Raw genomic sequence first — 24,254 nt, 5'->3', positions numbered from 1 at the left:
GGCCAAACAGGCCATACTTCACCGCACGGAGTATCGTGGGTGAGGCTTCAACTTATTGGGTAACTCGAACTCGAACTGAACGGACTGCGGACTGAACTACTTCTGTATTCACCTGCGCCATATTTATATGTACGGGGAACAAACTAGTGCCAGCCTCATTTCTGTCGCGTAGTCCTGGGCAGAACCGGGCATGTACAGACATGTCTTGACGGTAGCTTTGAACTCGACTCTGGGGGTAAGACACTGGCGCTGGTGGCACGCCATCCAATAAGAGAACGAAATATTATGGTCTGTAGTAGGTTAAAGGGATATTCCGTGTATATGTACAAAGAATACACAAGGGATATCAAACGATATACAAATATTATGCAATATATATCAATCAATAAATACATATATTCGGTTTAATCTGACCCTTTGTAACAACTATGCAGTGTACTAATGTACAATACTATATAGTGCAAAGCAGAAATGGGATGAGGTACAATTTAGGTACAATTTACAGTAAGGTGTACGAGTTGTAGTGCAATCATTCATCAATAAATATAAAGTGTGGGGAGTGGGTGCTACAGTGTGTTTGTTTAAAGTGAGTGTGTGCTATAAAGTGTGTGGAGTGGGTGCTACAGTGTTTGTTTAAAGTGAGTGTGTGCGTGTGGATGTGTGTGCTATGTGCGTTTGATGGTTGTTGTTGTGTAGTGTTCATTGTTCGTTTAGCAGCCTGATGGCCTGGGGATAGAAGCTTCTTCTGAGTCTTTCTGTGCTCGCCTTGAGACTCCGGTATCGCTTGCCTGACCGCAGCAGTTCAAAGAGGCAGTTGTTCGGGTGACTGGAGTCTTTAATGATTCTCTTAGCCTTGCCCCTGCACCGCTTGTTGTAAATGTTCTGGAGGGTGGGGAGCCCCCCTCCAATTGTACGTTCGGCTGAACGTGTCACTCTTTGTAGTCTGCTTCGGTCTTGTGCAGTGCTATTCCCAAACCAGGAGGTGATGTTGCCAGAGGCATTGGTTCTGATTTGCTCCAGTTGATTGTGTATCCAGATATTTCTGAGAAGGACTCGATAACTGTTCCAATGACCCCAGCTGCTGTTTGGGGATTGCTGGATACCAATAAAATATCATCTGCATATAAAAATAGTTTATGTTCCACCTGTCCCGCCATTACCCCTTTGATGTCTTGATTTATCCTTAGTGCGATGGCAAGTGGTTCGAGGAAAAGCGCGAACATTTGGGGAGAAAGCGGAGAGGCCTGCCTCGTCCCCTGTCCTAGGTTGAAGGGCGAGGATATGATCCTGTTAGTCAGGACAGAGGCCATCGGATTTGTGTACAACAGTTTTACCCATCCAACAAACGATGGTCCGAATCCGAAACGCTCTAGCGTGTGAAACAAAAACGCAAACTCCACTTTATCAAAGGCCTTTTCGGCGTCTAATGAGAAGGCCACTGTAGGCTCTACATCGTTCCTAACCTTCCACATTATGTGTAGGAGTCTGCGAATATTATCAGCTGAATTTCTCCCTTTCACGAAACCCACTTGATCTGAGTGTACCAAACTTGGTAGTACATCCTCTATTCTATTTGCTAGTATTTTTGCTAATACTTTTTCTTCTAAATTACTCAGGGAAATAGGCCTATAGTTCCCACAATATTGAGGGTCTTTGCCCCTTTTTCTGTAGCAAAGTAATAGTGGCCGACCTCAAGCTAGTGGGCAAGCTCCCTTTTAATAGCGAGTCTTGATATACTTTTAATAATCTTGGAGAAATTATATCACTGAATAGTTTGTAGAAATCGGGAGTAAACCCATCGTCTCCTGGTGCTTTACCTAATTTAAGGCTACTGATTGCTGCGTGTATTTCCTCTATGGAGACATCCCCTTCCATTGACTTCACTTGTTGTTTCGATAGCGATGGTAGCTTAATCTTGGTGAAGAACGCATCCGTTTTTACCTGATCCACCGCCGCCTGTGGGGTATACAAATCCTGGTAGAAGCACCTGAACACATTGTTAATTTCCTTTTTGTCTGTAATAATTTCGTCGTCTTTATTATGAATTGAGGATATAATATTTTGATTTTGCATTTGTTAACCCGATTCGCTAGTATTTTACCCGCTCTCCCCTAGTTCATAATATCTTTGGTTAGTCCTAAATAAAGCATACTCAGCCTTCTTTTGGTATATGTTGTTCAATTCATATTTGGATTTGTTCAGTTTTCTCCATGTTTCTGGATCTGGTCTTTGGTTGTGCTGGTTCGAGAGTGTTTTAATTTCTTGATCTAATGCTGTCATTTTCTGTTTATCTGCCTTTTTTAGTATTGCACTGTATTCGTCCTCTCATGTATGCTTTACATGTGTCCCACATTATGCCACTATCATCTATTGATCCCTCATTAAGTTCCCAGAATTCCTTAAATATAGTTATAATGTATGCACATGATACCTCGTCATTCAGCATTAGGTTGTTGAAGCGCCATCTCAAGGACCGCTGCCCCTCCTCTACGGATGTGATTATCAATTCAACTGGAGCATGATCAGATATTACAATGTTCCCTATCCTACTATCTGCTATTTGTTCCACCAGTGTGCTAGAGATCAGGAAATAGTCTATTCTAGAGTATGAGGCATGTGGGTGAGAGTAAAACGTATAGTCTCTTTCCTGTGGGTTCAAGACCCTCCAAATATCCACCAGGCCCAGTTCATCTACCAATACACTGATCGCCAGTCTCCCTGTATTGTCAGTGTTCCTGGGTTGATTTATCTAGCAAGGTGTCTCCAACCAGGTTGAAGTCCCCCCCTATGATTACGTTGCTATTCCCTATTTTCCTAATCACCTGACACACTTCATGGAAAAAGTCTGAGGACGTTATGTTGGGTGCATAGATATTAGCTAATGTAGTTCTCTGTCCCTCCAAGTCTGCATCCAATATAACCCATCTCCCCTCATCATGTGAGAAACTAGTGTGTACCTTAAAGTCTATGTTTTTTCTCACTAATATTGCCACCCCCCTCTTCCTAGAAGAGAAGGTACTATAAAATATTTGTCCCACCCAGTCCCTCTTAAGTTTGGCCGATTCCTCCTCATTCAGGTGTGACTCTTGGATTAGTGCAATATCCGTCTTTTTTTGTTTCAAGAACGTCAGTACTTTTCTTCTTTTAATGGGATGATGACATCCGTCTATATTCCATGATACTATTTTAATCAGCCCCATATCCCTTGTAATGTATCTCTTCTGTGCAATCCAGCATCAAATGCTTCTATGCCCGGGGTGTTATACCCCACATTTCCATATCTAGGACCTGAGATTGTGATGATAATACATACAACAATATAGTATATATTGAAATAAAAAGTAACATTAAAAACATAAATACATCTCCCCCCCCCCCCCCCCCCCCCCACACACTTACCCAAGCTATGTTCGATAAGACCCCAGATAGAACACTTGCACAAAAGGTGAGATCTATACTCACCCGTGCACTTTGGTCCCCCTCGTCTATCAGAGGAGTGCATTAAGCACAAGGTAGGTTGCCTAAAACTATGCCCCTACTATTTTGTATACCCTAATGTAACGTATGGTTCACACTGTAGGCTATACACAGTGTGATCAACTTAACTGAACTTATCAAGATGGTGATGTTTCTCATCCAACAATTAACATTTGTACATCTCCTAGATATATATTGGTACATTGCAACTTCTATGTCATAACCATTGTGGTAGAATTGACGTTGAATTTCATAATTAATATGTGTGAATAAATTAGAAGACCACATCAAAAGCCAGATGTATCTTTCTATAGCAGAGAGAGACTCAGTGGCTAAATCAGGCTCAACTGCCAGTGGAGAGCCATTCTCAACCCCCCACTACACCTTTTCAAACTGACTGTATGTAAATGCTGATCAAAGACAGCTGGGCTGCCCACAGGGCAGACCAGTTTAGACTTGTTTATCTATTAATCAACTGTTTATTATCAAAAGAGTAAACCATAATATTAGAAATGGGTAAATTCATATATACAGGAAATACAGTTGGTAAAAAGTTTGAAGGGTGATTACACTCTTGTTATAGAATTCTGGTTAGTACTGTATGGTAATAGGTAGGCCCTTCTGTTCCCAAGCTATGGCCAAAGGAGGGGGCTATTCACACCACCCCACCAGATGACATCACACCAGCCCCCACCCGTGGGACAAGACCCACACAGGAAATCAAGGAGGGAAAGGGCGGACCGCCCTTCCAGAAGAACCAGCCGGATTGGAGGAGCATATTAGTAAAATGTGCTATTATTGGCTAGAAATTATAGGATATAAGGGGACACAAAATGTTAGTCTGGAGCCGAGATCCCAACCCCGATCTGCGTGCTCCCCGCGCCCCACCCAGAGACTACTGTGAGCTGATTGCATTTTACGTGAGTAAATCATGGGAAACACCAATGGTTGTTTATAGATTAGAGTAATGTACAGATCCCTGATCTGTAAACCAGATTTACTCATGTATAATGTGTACAGTAAATTCTCTATGTTCAAATTATGTTAACCAAGTGACTGTTTCTGTACATATTGGGGTTTGAGAATGCAAACCTTATTGTGATTTCTGTACACAGGCAGCCATGTTGATGTTTTCTGATAATCTTTTGTATACAAAAGGCAAACTTCTTATTCACCTTGGCCTCTGGCTCAAATAAATGCTGAGTTGAACTATAGTTCATGGTTTTGTCTGGCTACACGTTTATTTCTTTATCTGCTTTAAGTCAGATGAAGAGACCAACAATTCTATCAATATGATCCCTTTCTCCTCCTTCCAGATAAGCAATCTCATTGTACTGTACTACAATAACCTTAGATTATTGTAGGATTCTGTAGGAATTTACTACAGAAATGGTGCCGTTCCACCCACCCTGTTGTGCCCCCCCCTGAAGAGGTGCGGTGAGGTCTCTGGGCCTTGCTGTGTGTTGGGGACGTGCAGGGAAAAGAGCTGGGGGTTGCTGCGTTTGAAGTTGCAGACAGGGGCTTGTTGTCTGGAATGGAGGACAGGGGGACAGGATGAAGGCTGGTTGTGTACGCCACTAGTTGGGACCCACGGTGAATATGGCCTTTTGCATACAGGGATGGGGGAGCGGTGACTTAGGTTAGGATGTCCGGAGGTATAGGGATCGCGCTTGTTGTGCAGTGAACATGCAAACGTGGGCTTTTTATGTTTGTGTGTTTGTTCAGGCACAAGAGGCCGTTCCCGGCCTATGCGGGCCACGGGGGTTGAGTCTCGTATGGAATATACTTTATGAACTATACGAGGGGGGTTGCTAAGATATATCCTCATGTAGAAATATGTGAAGTAAAGAGGAGGCCTCATGTAATATGAAGACGTATTGGGGGCACAAACTATCTGGTTATGGGAAATGGTCAATGCGTCGGATGACAACAGATGGAAGGCTTTAATTGATCGGAAAGCTCGGTAATCTGGTTGGCGTGCGCCAGGGGCGCGTTCTGAGTATATGAGATCCCTAGAATTATTCTCAGGAAGAGGGCGCTGTAATAATTGGTAAATTTTGCTTGTCCTGAATGGGGAGAGAGCCGTGTATAGATGGGCTCTGTCGCTATTTAGAACATGTAAATCGGCTTGGTATAAGATGATTTAGGACCTGCATAAATCGGGGAACGTGGTTTGTGCGATTACAGGATTATCACGTAATAATTAATATAAACGGGGCCGGCGTGCTCAAGAGGCTTCAATAGAATGGTTTGCTGGCTGAGCATGGATAGTCAGGACATGTGTCTGCGGGAAACTATCGGCCGAATTAAATGAAGATGTATGTTCGACTTTAGGGCATAATATCGAACGGATCTGGAGGTCCTTTTTGATCTTGAGCATAACCGGCGTGTTGATTGAATTGCGTGTGCTGTGATACAAGGAGGACGATGTGCTTAAAAACATTTGGTTAAGATGACTGATAAAGTACTTAGTGGGAATTCGATTACAAAGCTATGGTAAGCTTAAACATTCAGTAATGATTGAATGTGGGAACTATGGCTATGGTTAGGAATGATTGACGAAACGTAAGAGCTTATTGTTGTATTGTTATGATATTTTAATGACCAACGAACATGGGTCTGGGGCGAGTCATATTGGTGATTGGGGCTAACTAGCTTAGCTCTGTGGAAAAGTCTGCGGTGAAACTAGGGACGTTACGACGGCGTTATGAGAGAATTGATTAAACACTGGCGGCGATTGCAGGTAAGAAGCGAATCGAGGCGTAGATTGGAGAGATTGTGCCCGTTTTGAGGGTTATTATTGATGCAGTAACGATTGTGTACGATATTAAGAAGTCGCTGCTTGATGACGTCATGGTGTTGAATGGAGAGTGTGTAACGTTCACGGTACTACGGAGCCAGGCGGAGAGAAGGGTAGGAGAGATGATTCGTGTTGGTGTGAATGTTTTAAAAATTATTTTCTTTTAAAGTAGTTTGTTATTTTAAGCATGTGTGAATTGTTTATGGTTGGATTGGTACTGAGCGGAGTATATGAATGTACGGAGCTCGAACATGGCATAACTTGGGGCTTCCGGGGACGCATGGAACCTCGCGCTAGGGCTGGCTAGGCTAGTTAGCTTGCGTGCCGTTGTTTTGTGGAGTTTGCGAGCGACATATGTTACGTTTCGAGTTTTGAGAATGATGTTTGGGAAGAGTTAGAGAACGCGGTGGATGTCGTGGCAGTGTGTTGTGTTGAAACAAGGCGTTTATGATATTAGTTATGCTTTGCTGTAATACATCGTCCGGGGTGCGCCGTTGGCCACTGCGCATGCGCGGTACAACGTGGATCAATGCATTCGTGGTAATTCGCTCAGGGGCCAGGAATAACGGGTAAGGGTATACTCTGCATTATGTAAAATGGTTGTGTTTGTATATTGTGCATTCTGGTGAACATTCTGCATTTTGTAAAGTGGTTGTGTTTGTGTATTGTGCATTCTGTGGGTTATAGACGATGTTCTGGGAGTGGGTTTGGTGGTATTACTACAAATTGTGTGGGTGTAGCATGTGATGAGACAGGCGGTTAAAATAGGATTAGATGATTTAAAATACATGCCCTTAACTTACACTGGGATTCATATACCAGACACACATTGTACTTGTAATAGATGGGCAATAAATATGTTACACAGGGGGAGTCTTGTCCAAGGGGGAAGGCATATCGCTTGCGTCATATTTTGATTAATACATCTACATTACTTTCACATGTCACCTGTATACAGGGCTAGGCGTTCCCAGAATATTCTGTTTACAGTTATGAGACTTAGCATGAATGGAACTTAACTAAGGATAATGTTTGATTTCTGATGTGTACATTGTTAGTGGTTGGTTTGATATTTTTATCCAAGGGGGGATGAGTAGTTGATTGATTAAAAATAGTACAGCTAAATACATACAAAAGTAAGATACAGTAGAATCATTTGTCACGTTTGTATATAGGAACATTCCTAAACCTGTTTACAACAATTGAGGCTTGGTGCACATTTAGGACTAACCACTATAATGTTATGCTGAAATGAAACATGCTTACATGTATAATAATTAGAGTTGATGGAGATTTCCAGTTTTTTAAATTTGTGTAATATGTACAATTGTAAGCTTGGAATAATGATGTTGTGTTTTATGTAGCTTGAATTAAGATACTTGTATAGAATGCATTGATGTTAAAATGTCAGATAGTGATACTTGTTATAGTTTTGAGGCCATTGGTTTAAATAGGCTGATGTTTATATTAAGATTTCATGCGAGTCCGGGGGTCACAATAGGATAACTTAGTGGCGGGGGACTAGTTACTTTAATGATATGATTGTGTTTACAGTAGTTGAGATAATACTAGGTGAAATTGCAAATATGTGCCACCTAACCTCTGGGGGGAAGGGATTTAGCCTCCCCTGGAGGCAGTAGGAATGGGTGTTTTATAGATGATTTGTGTGCAATGATGGACCCTTTGTTGATTACAGGAAATAATGGGGCTTTGTATGCCCGAGGGCCAACAAGGCCTCAGTTGAAAGCTGTATGATAGGTCACAAGGGGGGATGGTTAACAGATGCGGTTTATGACGTTGCAGGGAAGCAGAAAAGATATAGGTTTTAGACCAGGGGGGATGGTAAACCTGTGGTTTATGATCACTGTTACGCTCACGGGAAAGACCAAGAATATCTTCACAGTAGGAAGTGATAACGTTGTATGCCCAGGCGGGGGCAAGGGGGACAGCTGTTGTTTACAATGGCTGTTTGTTTTTGTATGACAGGATGACGAACAGGTGGAGATAGGAGAGAACAGTCAAAGTGAGATAACAGATAGAGTTATTTTTAGAGCAGAGGACAGGAAGTGGTGGTAATGGGCCAGGGGGCCAGGAAGTGACAGGAAGGTGAGACGGGGGAAGGTTTGTCAGGAAACAGTTGGAGTGTGAGTGTGGGAAATCAAAGTAGGCATTAATTTGGGGTTATGACTTATGAATGTTAACTGTTTTGGTAAGGGAATATTTGGGTCTGTCTGTGCACTGGAAGGCATGGATAGGTCTGAATTAGAGATGGATTCCAGTCCGTCTTTGAAGTGTGTAAGAGGAGCAGATGTGAGGATAGACTGTGGTAGCCTGAGGATGAGAGCAGAAAAGTTGAGAGCAGAAAAGTTGAGAGCAGAAGAACTAACATTGTTTGTCAGTCTGTGGTTGATTAACGAGTTGTATGAGAGAGAGTTTGAAAGTATTTATTTAGGTTCAAATGATCAGTGTAACTGTGAATGAATTGAGTGGCGTGTGAGTGCGTGTCAGGATGTGTTAATTTCAGTGGGTGATTGAAACTGTGGTGTGAGCGAGTGATATATTTTTACACGTAGGAGGACAGGTTAGAATTAAAGATACACATAGTCATTTGCAGAGCAATACGAATTAGAGTGATTTTATTCACTTAGGTATAGGAGTTTTATTTTATTGCTTTCATTTGGTATTGTTTCTTTTGGAATGGGTGGTCACTCAGTACATGTGGTTATTTTAATTTTTGAGTGTGTGGCCTGAATGGGTTTGAATGTGTGTGGCCTGAATGGGTTTGAATGGGACCTGTCGGGGTGACTGTGCTGGCTTGAGAGGTGTCAAAATCACAGTGACAGGTGTGATGAGGTTTGGATGTAAGATTTTTGGGATTCTTTTCTTTTCTTTCTAAATAACCATTGAGGTGGTCTAAGTTTGGAGCTTGTTGATTTCATTGATTTGCTATTTTTGGGTATGAATGGTAATTTACTTTCACATGTGAGGTCTGTTGGGATGTTTTTTTTTTGATTATTTGCCTTTTATTTCTTATTTCTCATCTGTTATGGTCTGGGTGAGTGGGGAAAGCTGGAGGCTGAAGGAAGTGGCGTCAGAACATCAACAGAGTGTCAACAAAAGCTAGGTGGCCCCATCGCGTTTGCATATGATTACCATTTGGTTTCTCTTGAAAGTATTTGACATGTTATGTGAAAAGAAATTTGTTTTGTGTATTCCCTCGCAGATTTCAGTGGAGGGGGGAAGACGGACTGTCACAGGTAGAGGAATCATGGAGGATGTGTAGGGATACATTTCATTAGATTACGACACAATGGTGTGAACCTGTTCAGTTATTTCCTGTGGGAGATTGTTGGATTGTGAAGAGAGGTCGCTTGTGGACGCTGGCCCCTCCTTCATCATAGCCCCGAGAGCAGCGGCCAAAGGTTTGGGAAAAACCGCCAGACTGGCAGAGTCGTCTGTAGATCCAAGGACATACAGTCAGGGGTCAGAATGTGACGAGATCACAGGCCTACAAACGGGGTGAAGGGGGAGGCGAAAACGGTCAGAGACTGTGCAAGAAGTTGAGCAAGGGCCTCTGTGGAATGTGGTGTTTGATTAGTATGTTGAACGGGAGGTAACTGAACGGTAGCAACTGATATAGGTTATGACACAACGCAGGGGTACTATACACATTCACATAGGTAGAATATTAGGCGTAGATTATGGCCAAAGTGAGGTGGTGAAATTTTTTTTTCCTTGAGTGATGCTCCGCCTTCCCTGCCCAACTGATGCGGCGACGAGGTGGTAGGTATTATGTCCATGATATGTTCATAAAGGGGGGAGGATAGGTGAGAAGACCAACTGAAGGATTATGCAAATGTGATTGTGCTGTCTTAGAAAAGGAATTAACAAGAGAAAAAAGCAAAATGTATGTAAAAATGAATACTAATTTTTGTATCTCCCCCAGATCTTATGAAAGAATGTGGAATCAAAAGTGCTGTAACTTAGGAAAAATGGGTTTTTAAAAAATTGTGTTTTATTAAAAGGTATAATGATTAGATTAAATTGTTTTATTGTTTTCAACAAGCCCAAAAGTTGTTGTTTAAAAAGTAGGCCTTTGGCTATGAGCCTTGAGAAGGAAAAAGCTAATTGATGATATGTACCAAAGAAAAATGGAAAAAGAAAAAATGGAGAAATTTGAAAAAAGATTTTTAATTTTGAAAAAAAAAAAAATTATTTTTATTATTAAAATGTATGGTTAGTATGTATAGAAAATCAAGTCAATATACCGTAGGTGACAATAAGAATTGTCAAAGTGGGGAAATGTGGTAGAATTGACGTTGAATTTCATAATTAATATGTGTGAATAAATTAGAAGACCACATCAAAAGCCAGATGTATCTTTCTATAGCAGAGAGAGACTCAGTGGCTAAATCAGGCTCAACTGCCAGTGGAGAGCCATTCTCAACCCCCCACTACACCTTTTCAAACTGACTGTATGTAAATGCTGATCAAAGACAGCTGGGCTGCCCACAGGGCAGACCAGTTTAGACTTGTTTATCTATTAATCAACTGTTTATTATCAAAAGAGTAAACCATAATATTAGAAATGGGTAAATTCATATATACAGGAAATACAGTTGGTAAAAAGTTTGAAGGGTGATTACACTCTTGTTATAGAATTCTGGTTAGTACTGTATGGTAATAGGTAGGCCCTTCTGTTCCCAAGCTATGGCCAAAGGAGGGGGCTATTCACACCACCCCACCAGATGACATCACACCAGCCCCCACCCGTGGGACAAGACCCACACAGGAAATCAAGGAGGGGGGGGGCAACCAGCCCCCCCCAGAGGAAACCAGGGGGAAGGGCGGACCGCCCTTCCAGAAGAACCAGCCGGATTGGAGGAGCATATTAGTAAAATGTGCTATTATTGGCTAGAAATTATAGGATATAAGGGGACACAAAATGTTAGTCTGGAGCCCAGATCCCAACCCCGATCTGCGTGCTCCCCGCGCCCCACCCAGAGACTACTGTGAGCTGATTGCATTTTACGTGAGTAAATCATGGGAAACACCAATGGTTGTTTATAGATTAGAGTAATGTACAGATCCCTGATCTGTAAACCAGATTTACTCATGTATAATGTGTACAGTAAATTCTCTATGTTCAAATTATGTTAACCAAGTGACTGTTTCTGTACATATTGGGGTTTGAGAATGCAAACCTTATTGTGATTTCTGTACACAGGCAGCCATGTTGATGTTTTCTGATAATCTTTTGTATGCAAAAGGCAAACTTCTTATTCACCTTGGCCTCTGGCTCAAATAAATGCTGAGTTGAACTATAGTTCATGGTTTTGTCTGGCTACACGTTTATTTCTTTATCTGCTTTAAGTCAGATGAAGAGACCAACAATTCTATCAATATGATCCCTTTCTCCTCCTTCCAGATAAGCAATCTCATTGTACTGTACTACAATAACCTTAGATTATTGTAGGATTCTGTAGGAATTTACTACACCATATTGCATTATGGTTAATTTCGCCCTCCCATATTATCTATCAAGGATATTTCCTTTCCCACGCTTAGAGCTTATTTTTACATTTAGTGCAATCTATTATATTTTTTTTCCACTTTGTAATGTTCTTTATTCTACGACGATGCTCCTGAGACGTATCTGTATTTATGTGCGTCTTGACCGTTATCTTAAATGTTCGTCTCCGACTGTCCCCGTCTGAATCCCTGTAGTTTCTCCCGGTACCCGTGATGGTCATTGCCCTGCTGTGCGGGACCTCCATTCTCCGTCGCCTGCATGTCACCTCCCGGACCCCGCTGTCTTCCCACCGTCTGCCAGGTAGACAGCCGCTGTATCTCCTCTCGATCTGGGTCGGCAGGAGGATTCACCACGGTGATCTGATATCCACATCTTGCCATATACGTCGTCGCCTCCGCTGCGTTCTGGTATAGGCGGGTGCCATCTTCGTAGAAGACCCTCATCTTCGCAGGATACGGTGTCTGGAACTTGAGATTCTTCTCCTTTATTATTCTCTTGGCTTCGGCATATTCTCCACGCTTCTTCAGTATTTCAGTGGGGAAATCATGGTCGACATAGAAGCGTGTATTGTCACATAGGGCTGGGCGATATGGCCAAAAACGTTATCGCGATAAAATTATTTTCATATAACTCGATATTGATAATTATCGTAGATATAATTTCTGTCAAGTTTAATTAACTTCTTATGCCCGGTGCCGATGGACAGGCTATTAATAGACTTGTTTTGCTGCTGCGAATGTCTCGGGTTGATGTCGTCATCAGTCCGCGCACGTTAGCAGTTAGCCAGAGCAAGCGGTGTATCCCATGACAATGTACTAACTATCACCCTAAAATACTCCGTTCAGCCCCAATACATTGCAACGACATCCACCGCATACCCCACACTACTGTAACCATGGCCTCAGAATTCACACCACACACCCACTCGGCACGTAAACTATAAAATAGCGGCGCGCAAGCTAATTATCCTAGCCAGCCTTGTTTCCAATGTACTAAACTATATCACCCTAAAATACTCCGTTCAGCCCCAATACATTGCAACGACGTCCACCGCATACCCCACACTACTCTAACCGTGGCCTCAGAATTCACGCCACACACCCACTCGGCACGTAAACTATAAAATAGCGGCGTGCAAGCTAATTATCCTAGCCAGCCTTGTTTACTACTGGAGTCCTACCTCTCTACCCAGAGGTGCAGCGCGGGTCTCCCTCACTGTCGGCCATCTCCTTCACTGATTGGTTGTTAGTGCGTGTGCTCATATCCAAGCTTGGAAAATCGATATATCGAAACTTTGCGACCACGTTTCATGTTTATTTCGAGGAAATAATTTATCGCGATAGTTATCGTTATCGCCCAGCCCTATTGTCACATGAGACGTTTTTCTTCTGCCACGTCCGGCGTATTATCTCTTCTTTTATTTTGTAGCTCCCAAACTTAACCACGATTGACCGTGGCTTCAGCTGTGGGTTGTTAGGCATTGGGGCTAACGCCCAGTGTGCTCGTTCGATACGAAGGTCCATGTCATGAGGCAGGCCAAGTGTGCCTTTAAACAGGTTGTCTAGAAATCCGTGCATGTCTTTCCCCTCCTTCTCCTCTGGTATACCGTAAACCTGTAGGTTCTCCCTCCTCGTTCTGCCCTCTTGGTCGAGCAGCTTAGCTTCCACGCTAGCCTGCGTCTGTATTAGCTTCTTGATTAAAACCGTTGCCGCATCGAGCACATTTTCATTTTCTCCGATTCTCCCCTCCGCCTCACCGAGTCTATTGTTAATCTTGTTCATTTCACTTTTAATTTCCCGAAACTGATGCTCATTGTCTCTTCTGAATTCTTTGAGCTCCTTGTAAATGTAAAAGGCTTCACGCTCAGATTCATCGTCGCCATCTTTTTCTCCTATTGCATTGTCATTCTCTGCCATTCCGTCGTCTTTTTCAGTTGTAATCGTGTTTGCCCTACGTCTTGTGATAGCCCCTTCTTTCATCACTATTAAATAAATACCCTGGTGTTGTCAATATATGTTTTCCGGGGGCTATATCATTTCGCTATCGGGGAGCTCGTGAGTTAGGCTGCCATGTTCTTCCGCGGACAAACCGGAAGTCTTTAGTTTTTGTTTTTAACAGGATGGTTGTTATTCTCACCGATGACCCTGAGGCTGTGTTACAGAATGGTTGTTATTCTCACCGATGACCCTGAGGCTGCGTTACAGAATGGTTGTGATTCTCACCGATGACCCTGAGGCTGCGTTACAGAATGGTTGTTATTCTCACCGATGACCCTGAGACTGCGTTACAGAATGGTTGTTATTCTCACCGATGACCCTGAGGCTGCGTTACAGAATGGTTGTGATTCTCACCGATGACCCTGAGGCTGCGTTACAGAATGGTTGTTATTCTCACCGATGACCCTGAGGCTGCGTTACAGAATGGTTGTTATTCTCACCGATGACCCTGAGGCTGCGTTACAGAATGGTTGTTATTCTCACCGATGACCCTGAGGCTGCGTTACAGAATGGTTGTTATTCTCACCGATGACCCTGAGACTGCGTTACAGAATGGTTGTTATTCTCACCGATGACCCTGAGGCTGCGTTACAGAATGGTTGTGATTCTCACCGATGACCCTGAGGCTGCGTTACAGAATGGTTGTTATTCTCACCGATGACCCTGAGGCTGCGTTACAGAATGGTTGTTATTCTCACCGATGACCCTGAGGCTGCGTTACAGAATGGTTGTTATTCTCACTGATGACCCTGAGGCTGCGTTACAGAATGGTTGTTATTCTCACCGATGACCCTGAGGCTGCGTTACAGAATGGTTGTTATTCTCACCGATGACCCTGCGGTTGAAGTAGTCTGGCAGCATTCTCTCACACACGGCCACCAGCAGCCAGAACGCATCTTCCTCCTTGGTGTAGAGCAGCAGCACAGACGCCAAGATGTTCATCGACTAGAGAGAGAGAGAGAGAGATAGAGAGAGAGAGAGAGAGAGAGAGAGAGAGAGAGAGAGAGAGAGAGAGAGAGACCATCTCAAACAGGTGGACCAGGGTGAGACCACCTCAAACAGGACCAGGGTGAGACCACCTCAAACAGGACCAGGGTGAGACCACCTCAAACAGGACCAGGGTGAGACCACCTCAAACAGGAGGACCAGAGTGAGACCACCTCAAACAGGAGGACCAGGGTGAGACCACCTCAAACAGGTGGACCAGAGTGAGACCACCTCAAACAGGACCAGGGTGAGACCACCTCAAACAGGACCAGAGTGAGACCACCTCAAACAGGGTGAGACCACCTTAAACAGGACCAGAGTGAGACCACCTCAAACAGGACCAGAGTGAGACCACCTCAAACAGGAGGACCAGGGTGAGACCACCTCAAACAGGACCAGAGTGAGACCACCTCAAACAGGAGCAAACAGGACCAGGGTGAGACCACCTCAAACAGGACCAGGGTGAGACCACCTCAAACAGGACCAGGGTGAGACCACCTCAAACAGGACCAGGGTGAGACCACCTCAAACAGGACCAGAGTGAGACCACCTCAAACAGGTGGACCAGAGTGAGACCACCTCAAACAGGACCAGGGTGAGACCACCTCAAACAGGACCAGGGTGAGACCACCTCAAACAGGAGGACCAGGGTGAGACCACCTCAAACAGGACCAGGGTGAGACCACCTCAAACAGGACCAGGGTGAGACCACCTCAAACAGGACCAGGGTGAGACCACCTCAAACAGGACCAGGGTGAGACCACCTCAAACAGGACCAGAGTGAGACCACCTCAAACAGGACCAGGGTGAGACCACCTCAAACAGGACCAGAGTGAGACCACCTCAAACAGGACCAGGGTGAGACCACCTCAAACAGGACCAGGGTGAGACCACCTCAAACAGGGTGAGACCACCTCAAACAGGACCAGGGTGAGACCACCTCAAACAGGACCAGGGTGAGACCACCTCAAACAGGACCAGAGTGAGACCACCTCAAACAGGACCAGGGTGAGACCACCTCAAACAGGACCAGGGTGAGACCACCTCAAACAGGAGGATCAGAGTGAGACCACCTCAAACAGGAGGACCAGAGTGAGACCACCTCAAACAGGACCAGAGTGAGACCACCTCAAACAGGGTGAGACCACCTCAAACAGGACCAGAGTGAGACCACCTCAAACAGGACCAGGGTGAGACCACCTCAAACAGGAGGACCAGAGTGAGACCACCTCAAACAGGACCATGGTGAGACCACCTCAAACAGGACCAGGGTGAGACCACCTCAAACAGGACCAGAGTGAGACCACCTCAAACAGGACCAGGGTGAGACCACCTCAAACAGGACCAGAGTGAGACCACCTCAAACAGGAGGACCAGGGTGAGACCACCTCAAACAGGAGGACCAGAGTGAGACCACCTCAAACAGGACCAGAGTGAGACCACCTCAAACAGGAGGACCAGGGTGAGACCACCTCAAACAGGAGGACCAGAGTGAGACCACCTCAAACAGGACCATGGTGAGACCACCTCAAACAGGACCATGGTGAGACCACCTCAAACAGGACCAGGGTGAGACCACCTCAAACAGGAGGACCAGAGTGAGACCACCTCAAACAGGACCATGGTGAGACCACCTCAAACAGGACCAGAGTGAGACCACCTCAAACAGGACCAGAGTGAGACCACCTCAAACAGGAGGACCAGGGTGAGACCACCTCAAACAGGAGGACCAGAGTGAGACCACCTCAAACAGGACCATGGTGAGACCACCTCAAACAGGACCAGAGTGAGACCACCTCAAACAGGACCAGGGTGAGACCACCTCAAACAGGACCATGGTGAGACCACCTCAAACAGGACCAGGGTGAGACCACCTCAAACAGGAGGACCAGAGTGAGACCACCTCAAACAGGACCAGGGTGAGACCACCTCAAACAGGACCAGAGTGAGACCACCTCAAACAGGAGGACCAGGGTGAGACCACCTCAAACAGGAGGACCAGAGTGAGACCACCTCAAACAGGGTGAGACCACCTCAAACAGGACCAGGGTGAGACCACCTCAAACAGGACCAGGGTGAGACCACCTCAAACAGGACCATGGTGAGACCACCTCAAACAGGACCAGGGTGAGACCACCTCAAACAGGACCAGAGTGAGACCACCTCAAACAGGACCATGGTGAGACCACCTCAAACAGGTGGACCAGAGTGAGACCACCTCAAACAGGACCATGGTGAGACCACCTCAAACAGGACCAGGGTGAGACCACCTCAAACAGGACCAGAGTGAGACCACCTCAAACAGGACCAGAGTGAGACCACCTCAAACAGGACCAGGGTGAGACCACCTCAAACAGGACCATGGTGAGACCACCTCAAACAGGACCAGGGTGAGACCACCTCAAACAGGACCAGAGTGAGACCACCTCAAACAGGACCATGGTGAGACCACCTCAAACAGGTGGACCAGAGTGAGACCACCTCAAACAGGACCAGGGTGAGACCACCTCAAACAGGGTGAGACCACCTCAAACAGGACCAGAGTGAGACCACCTCAAACAGGACCAGGGTGAGACCACCTCAAACAGGAGGACCAGAGTGAGACCACCTCAAACAGGACCAGGGTGAGACCACCTCAAACAGGAGGACCAGAGTGAGACCACCTCAAACAGGAGGACCAGAGTGAGACCACCTCAAACAGGACCAGGGTGAGACCATCTCAAACAGGACCAGAGTGAGACCACCTCAAACAGGACCAGGGTGAGACCACCTCAAACAGGAGGACCAGAGTGAGACCACCTCAAACAGGACCAGGGTGAGACCACCTCAAACAGGTGGACCAGAGTGAGACCACCTCAAACAGGACCAGGGTGAGACCACCTCAAACAGGACCAGAGTGAGACCACCTCAAACAGGACCAGGGTGAGACCACCTCAAACAGGACCAGAGTGAGACCACCTCAAACAGGACCAGGGTGAGACCACCTCAAACAGGACCAGGGTGAGACCACCTCAAACAGGACCAGAGTGAGACCACCTCAAACAGGACCAGGGTGAGACCACCTCAAACAGGACCAGAGTGAGACCACCTCAAACAGGAGGATCAGAGTGAGACCACCTCAAACAGGAGGACCAGAGTGAGACCACCTCAAACAGGACCAGAGTGAGACCACCTCAAACAGGACCAGAGTGAGACCACCTCAAACAGGACCAGGGTGAGACCACCTCAAACAGGAGGACCAGAGTGAGACCACCTCAAACAGGACCAGGGTGAGACCACCTCAAACAGGACCAGAGTGAGACCACCTCAAACAGGAGGACCAGAGTGAGACCACCTCAAACAGGTGGACCAGAGTGAGACCACCTCAAACAGGACCAGGGTGAGACCACCTCAAACAGGAGGACCAGAGTGAGACCACCTCAAACAGGACCATGGTGAGACCACCTCAAACAGGACCAGAGTGAGACCACCTCAAACAGGACCAGGGTGAGACCACCTCAAACAGGACCAGAGTGAGACCACCTCAAACAGGACCAGGGTGAGACCACCTCAAACAGGACCAGAGTGAGACCACCTCAAACAGGAGGATCAGAGTGAGACCACCTCAAACAGGAGGACCAGAGTGAGACCACCTCAAACAGGACCAGAGTGAGACCACCTCAAACAGGACCAGGGTGAGACCACCTCAAACAGGACCAGGGTGAGACCACCTCAAACAGGAGGACCAGAGTGAGACCACCTCAAACAGGACCAGGGTGAGACCACCTCAAACAGGAGGACCAGAGTGAGACCACCTCAAACAGGACCAGGGTGAGACCACCTCAAACAGGAGGACCAGAGTGAGACCACCTCAAACAGGACCAGGGTGAGACCACCTCAAACAGGACCAGAGTGAGACCACCTCAAACAGGACCAGGGTGAGACCACCTCAAACAGGAGGACCAGAGTGAGACCACCTCAAACAGGAGGACCAGAGTGAGACCACCTCAAACAGGACCAGGGTGAGACCACCTCAAACAGGAGGACCAGAGTGAGACCACCTCAAACAGGACCAGGGTGAGACCACCTCAAACAGGAGGACCAGAGTGAGACCACCTCAAACAGGACCAGGGTGAGACCACCTCAAACAGGACCAGGGTGAGACCACCTCAAACAGGACCAGGGTGAGACCACCTCAAACAGGAGGACCAGAGTGAGACCACCTCAAACAGGAGGACCAGAGTGAGACCACCTCAAACAGGACCAGGGTGAGACCACCTTAAACAGGACCATGGTGAGACCACCTCAAACAGGAGGACCAGAGTGAGACCACCTCAAACAGGACCAGGGTGAGACAACCTCAAACAGGAGGACCAGGGTGAGACCACCTCAAACAGGACCAGGGTGAGACCACCTCAAACAGGACCAGGGTGAGACCACCTCAAACAGGACCATGGTGAGACCACCTCAAACAGGTGGACCAGGATGCAGTTGTTGGTGCGGACCTGCATTACAGTGTTTAACCCAAACGAACCGCACCACGAGGGTAAACACACCAGGGTTCCATTCAACAAGACTAAACAAGGCAGGAGTGAAAACACCCCAAGACTCAATATAAAATAAAATAAGATCAAATAAATTGCAGTGTTCATGGACGACTGTGACAAAATGGCATCCTATGTAATCAAAAAAGTCAACCAACGAACTAGATTCTTGTACCGGATCTCCTCTCTGGTAAACAAGAATACTCTGAAGACTCTAACAGGGGCACTCATTCAAGGGTACTACGACTATGCTTGCACCTCATGGTACCAAAGCACCTCAAAGGCGCTAAAAACAAGACTACAAACATCACAAAACAAACTGGTCAGACTACTGCTTGACCTTACTCCTAACCCACCTCACCCCTGCCCACTTTGACTACCTAGGATGGCTTAGAGTAGACGACAGAGTACAGCAACTTGCAATGGGCCTGGTCTACAAGATACACTACACCACACAGGTACCCATGTACATGTCAAAATACTTCCCAACGGTCAGTGAATACCATGCCCACAACACCAGAGGAAGCTCAACAAATCATGTGCAACCCAGATTCGACACAAACACATTTCGCAATTATGCCACAACAATGTGGAACGCCTTACCCACAGCCGTAAAAAGATGTGAATCCCTACCCACATTCAAAACCGCTCTTAAAGAGCACCTATGGGAGGCTGCAATTCAAAACTGACCCCCCCACCCCCCCTCCTAATGTACAGTCTCCTCCCCATCATATGTATATACTCTCTGTTAGGATCTATGGGTAACAGTACTGTATATTTGCATATGTCACAAATGTAACAGTACTATATACCTGTATGTTATGTATGTATGTCCCTATGCCATAAATGGCATGATGTCATGTATGTTGTGTATGTCATAAATGTCACTATGAATTGAAAATGGGGGACCCTGATGTAAACAAGACAAACGTCTTTCTCTGGTCTGCATCCCCTTAACAATTGTGAGCCGTACTGTGTATTGTACCCATTCTGCAAATCTGTTATAAATAAAGTGTTCATTCATTCATACCTGGCAGTATCCAATCTTGGGGTTCCGGTGAGCGTACGCGGTGAGGACGCGTCGCAGCGCAGCGATGCCCGTGGGGTTCTGGAAGGCCGGGTGGTCCGGTAGCGATCGATGCAGGTCCCTCTCGATCTCCTCCGTGGCCAGGCTGCTGTGACCCATCGCCTTCTGGACCAGGCCGGCGTAGTAGTCCTGGTGAGAGGCCAGCTCGGAGCAAGCGTCTGGAGGCCAGGGGAGGAAGAGGGTTGGTGTTACACACTAGCTGTGGTCTAGTGTGAGAAATCATCTGTATAATTGTTAGACTAGAAGTCTTTATTTGTCATGCAGTTTTAACACACACACGCGAGATGGGCGACCCACAGGAACACACACACACACATGCACTGAGTCGCCGATGAAATGTCTCTCTGCACTTTTCCCATCCCGTCGTCCTTCCCCCCCATGGGCAGCCGGGAGCAGATAGGGCGTCAACGTGAGCCGCGCCCCGGGGACCAATCCAAGTGCTCCTGTCCGTCTTGGTCAAGGACGCCACAGCGTTAGCGATCTGTTGTGCATGTTTTTCCATTGGGTTTATCTTATCGGGGGGGGAAGCCCTTGCGAGCACGGGGAGAACATGCAAACTCCACACAGAAAAACCTGGGAGATACCCCACCTGGGTACCTGGCATCATGGAAACCTGGTCCCCAAGAGGGAATCGAACCCTGGACCTTCTTGCTGTGAGGCGACAGTGTTAACCACTACACCACCATGCCGCTCCTGTTACACACTAGCTGTGGTGTAGAGGTGTGATAAATCATCTGTTACACACTAGCTGTGGTCTAGAAGTGGATAAATCATATGTTACACACTAGCTGTGGTCTAGAAGTGGATAAATCATCTGTTACACACTAGCTGTGGTCTAGAAGTGGATAAATCATCTGTTACACACTAGCTGTGGTCTAGAGGTGGATAAATCATCTGTTACACACTAGCTGTGGTCTAGAAGTGGATAAATCATCTGTTACACACTAGCTGTGGTCTAGAAGTGGATAAATCATCTGTTACACACTAGCTGTGGTGTAGAAGTGGATAAATCATATGTTACACACTAGCTGTGGTCTAGAGGTGGATAAATCATCTGTTACACACTAGCTGTGGTCTAGAAGTGGATAAATCATCTGTTACACACTAGCTGTGGTCTAGAAGTGGATAAATCATCTGTTACACACTAGCTGTGGTCTAGAAGTGGATAAATCATCTGTTACACACTAGCTGTGGTGTAGAAGTGGATAAATCATATGTTACACACTAGCTGTGGTCTAGAGGTGGAGAAATCATCTGTTACACACTAGCTGTGGTCTAAGGGTGGAGAAATCATCTGTTACACACTAGCTGTGGTCTAGCTGTGAATCCGTGTGCTGTGTTAATTACAGCTGAATACAATTATAAGGTGGCAGTTCCTATAAGACAAGGTATTCCTATTTTTTCCATCTACCGGTACATCATTTCAGTGAACTTAAATTAACACAATACATGGCTCCCTGACTCCCTGGCTCTCAGCTCCATAAGTTTGTTTTCGCTGGAGATTATGTCATCATGGGCTACGTGTGGAGCTCTGGTTACTACATCTACTGCTATTACACACACAGCCCCTCTGCCAGAATATGGTGCAGCTGTAGTAATAATGACCATGTTGTCATCGCTACCAAACAGGAAGAAGAGATCTGAGAACATTGTTGAGGTTGATATGAGGAAGTGACAGGATGAGACTGGAATGGAACCTTTTCACTGAGGTGAGTGAGTGAGTGAGTGAGTGAGTGAGTGAGTGAGTGGGTGGGTGGGTGGGTGGGTGAGTGAGTGAGTGAGTGAGTGAGTGAGTGAGTGAGTGAGTGAGTGAGTGAGTGAGTGAGTGAGTGAGTGAGTGGGTGGGTGGGTGGGTGGGTGAGTGAGTGAGTGAGTGAGTGGGTGGGTGAGTGAGTGAGTGAGTGAGTGAGTGAGTGAGTGAGTGAGTGAGTGAGTGAGTGAGTGAGTGAGTGAGTGAGTGAGTGAGTGAGTGGGTGAGTGAGTGGGTGGGTGGGTGGGTGGGTGAGTGAGTGAGTGAGTGAGTGAGTGAGTGAGTGAGTGAGTGAGTGAGTGAGTGAGTGAGTGAGTGAGTGAGTGAGTGAGTGAGTGGGTGAGTGAGTGAGTGGGTGAGTGAGTGAGTGAGTGAGTGAGTGAGTGAGTGAGTGAGTGAGTGAGTGAGTGAGAGACAGCTAAAGAGGAAAGGGGGTTGAATTAGAGGTTTAAAGGGAAAGACACATGTGTGATGGGGGAGAACAGCCTGGTGTGATGAGGGAGGAAATACACTGATATGATGAGGACATGAAGGACACATGTGTGATGGGGGGAGGCACAGCCTGATATGATGAGGACATGAAGGACACATGTGTGATGGGGGGAGGCACAGCCTGATATGATGAGGACATGAAGGACACATGTGTGATGGGGGGAGGCACAGCCTGATATGATGAGGACATGAAGGACACATGTGTGATGGGGGGAGGCACAGCCTGATATGATGAGGACATGAAGGACACATGTGTGATGGGGGGAGGCACAGCCTGGTATGATGAGGACATGAAGGACACATGTGTGATGGGGGGAGGCACAGCCTGATATGATGAGGACATGAAGGACATCTGGTGGTTGTGAAAATATCATGAAAATATCATGTTGGCCAGAAGAACGGCTGTAGTATCTTCAGCCACAACCCACTCTCTCTTTCTATCTGTCTGTGTGTCTCTCTCTCTCTCTCTCTTTCTGTCTTTCTGTCTGTCTCTCTTTCTATCTCTCTCTCTCTTTCCATCCGTCTCTCTCTCTCTCTATCCGTCTGTCTGTGTTTCTCTCTTTCTATCCGTGTTTCTCTCTCTCTCTTTCTATCCGTCTGTCTGTATGTCTGTCTGTCTGTGTGTGTGTCTCTCTCTCTTTCTGTCTGTCTGGCTGTCTGTCTGTGTCTGTCTCTCTTTCTATCTCTCTCTCTTTCCATCTGTCTCTCTCTCTCTTTCTATCAGTCTGTCTGTGTTTCTCGCTCTCTCTTTCTATCAGTCTGTCTGTCTGTCTGTCTGTGTGTGTCTCTCTTTCTCTTTCTGTCTGTCTGTCTGTCTGTCTGTCTGTCTGTCTGTCTGTCTGTCTGTCTCTCTTTCTATCTCTCTTTCTATCAGTCTGTCTGTCTGTGTGTCTCTCTCTCTTTCTGTCTGTCTGTCTGTCTGTCTGTCTGTCTCTCTTTCTATCGCTCTTTCTATCTCTCTTTCTATCAGTCTGTCTGTCTGTCTGTCTGTCTGTCTGTCTGTCTGTCTGTCTGTCTGTCTGTCTGTCTGTCTGTCTGTCTGTCTGTCTGTCTGTCTGTCTGTCTGTCTGTCTGTCTGTCTCTCTTTCTATCTCTCTTTCTATCAGTCTGTCTGTCTGTGTGTCTCTCTCTCTTTCTGTCTGTCTGTCTGTCTCTCTTTCTATCTCTCTCTCTTTCCATGTGTCTCTCTCTCTTCTATCCATCTGTCTGTGTCTCTCTCTCCTTCTGTCTGTCTCTCTTTCTATCTCTCTCTTTCCATCTGTCTCTCTATGTTTCCATCTGTCTGTTTGTCTGTCTGTCTGTCTGTCTGTCTGTCTGTCTGTCTTGTCTGTCTGTCTGTCTGTCTGTCTGTCTGTCTGTCTCTCTCTCTCTCTTTCTGTCTGTGTTTCTCTCTCTCTCTTTCTATCTGCCTGTCTGTCTGTGTATCTCTCTCTTTCTATCTCTCTCTCATTTCATATGTCTCCCTCTCTATCTGTCCGTCTGTCTTTCTCCCTCCCTCCCTTTCTGTCTGTATCTCTCTCTCCCTCTCCCTCTTTATATCTGCCTGTCTCTCCCCCTCTCTTTCTATCTATCTGCCTGCCTGTCTGTGTGTCGCTCTCTACTTCTGTA

At 46.1% G+C, this 24,254-nt stretch overlaps 1 protein-coding gene across 2 annotated transcripts in view; it reads right to left on the bottom strand.

Moving 5' to 3' along the window:
* tbc1d8 (TBC1 domain family member 8) overlaps positions 1 to 24,254 on the bottom strand; it is a 188,990-nt gene that overhangs the window by 56,432 nt on the left and 108,304 nt on the right. For both annotated transcript variants that reach the window (XM_084313944.1, XM_084313945.1), the window contains 2 exons: positions 20,348 to 20,562; positions 14,635 to 14,752 (listed from right to left, as the gene is read on the bottom strand). In XM_084313944.1, the coding sequence (XP_084170070.1) occupies positions 14,635 to 14,752; positions 20,348 to 20,562 (333 nt within the window). The remainder of the gene's footprint in view (positions 1 to 14,634; positions 14,753 to 20,347; positions 20,563 to 24,254) is intronic.

This window comes from Notolepis coatsorum, assembly GCF_963971535.1.
Source record: "Notolepis coatsorum genome assembly, chromosome: 5".
Lineage (NCBI taxonomy): Eukaryota > Metazoa > Chordata > Actinopteri > Aulopiformes > Paralepididae > Notolepis > Notolepis coatsorum.
This window is presented reverse-complemented; position numbering and strand designations above follow the sequence as displayed.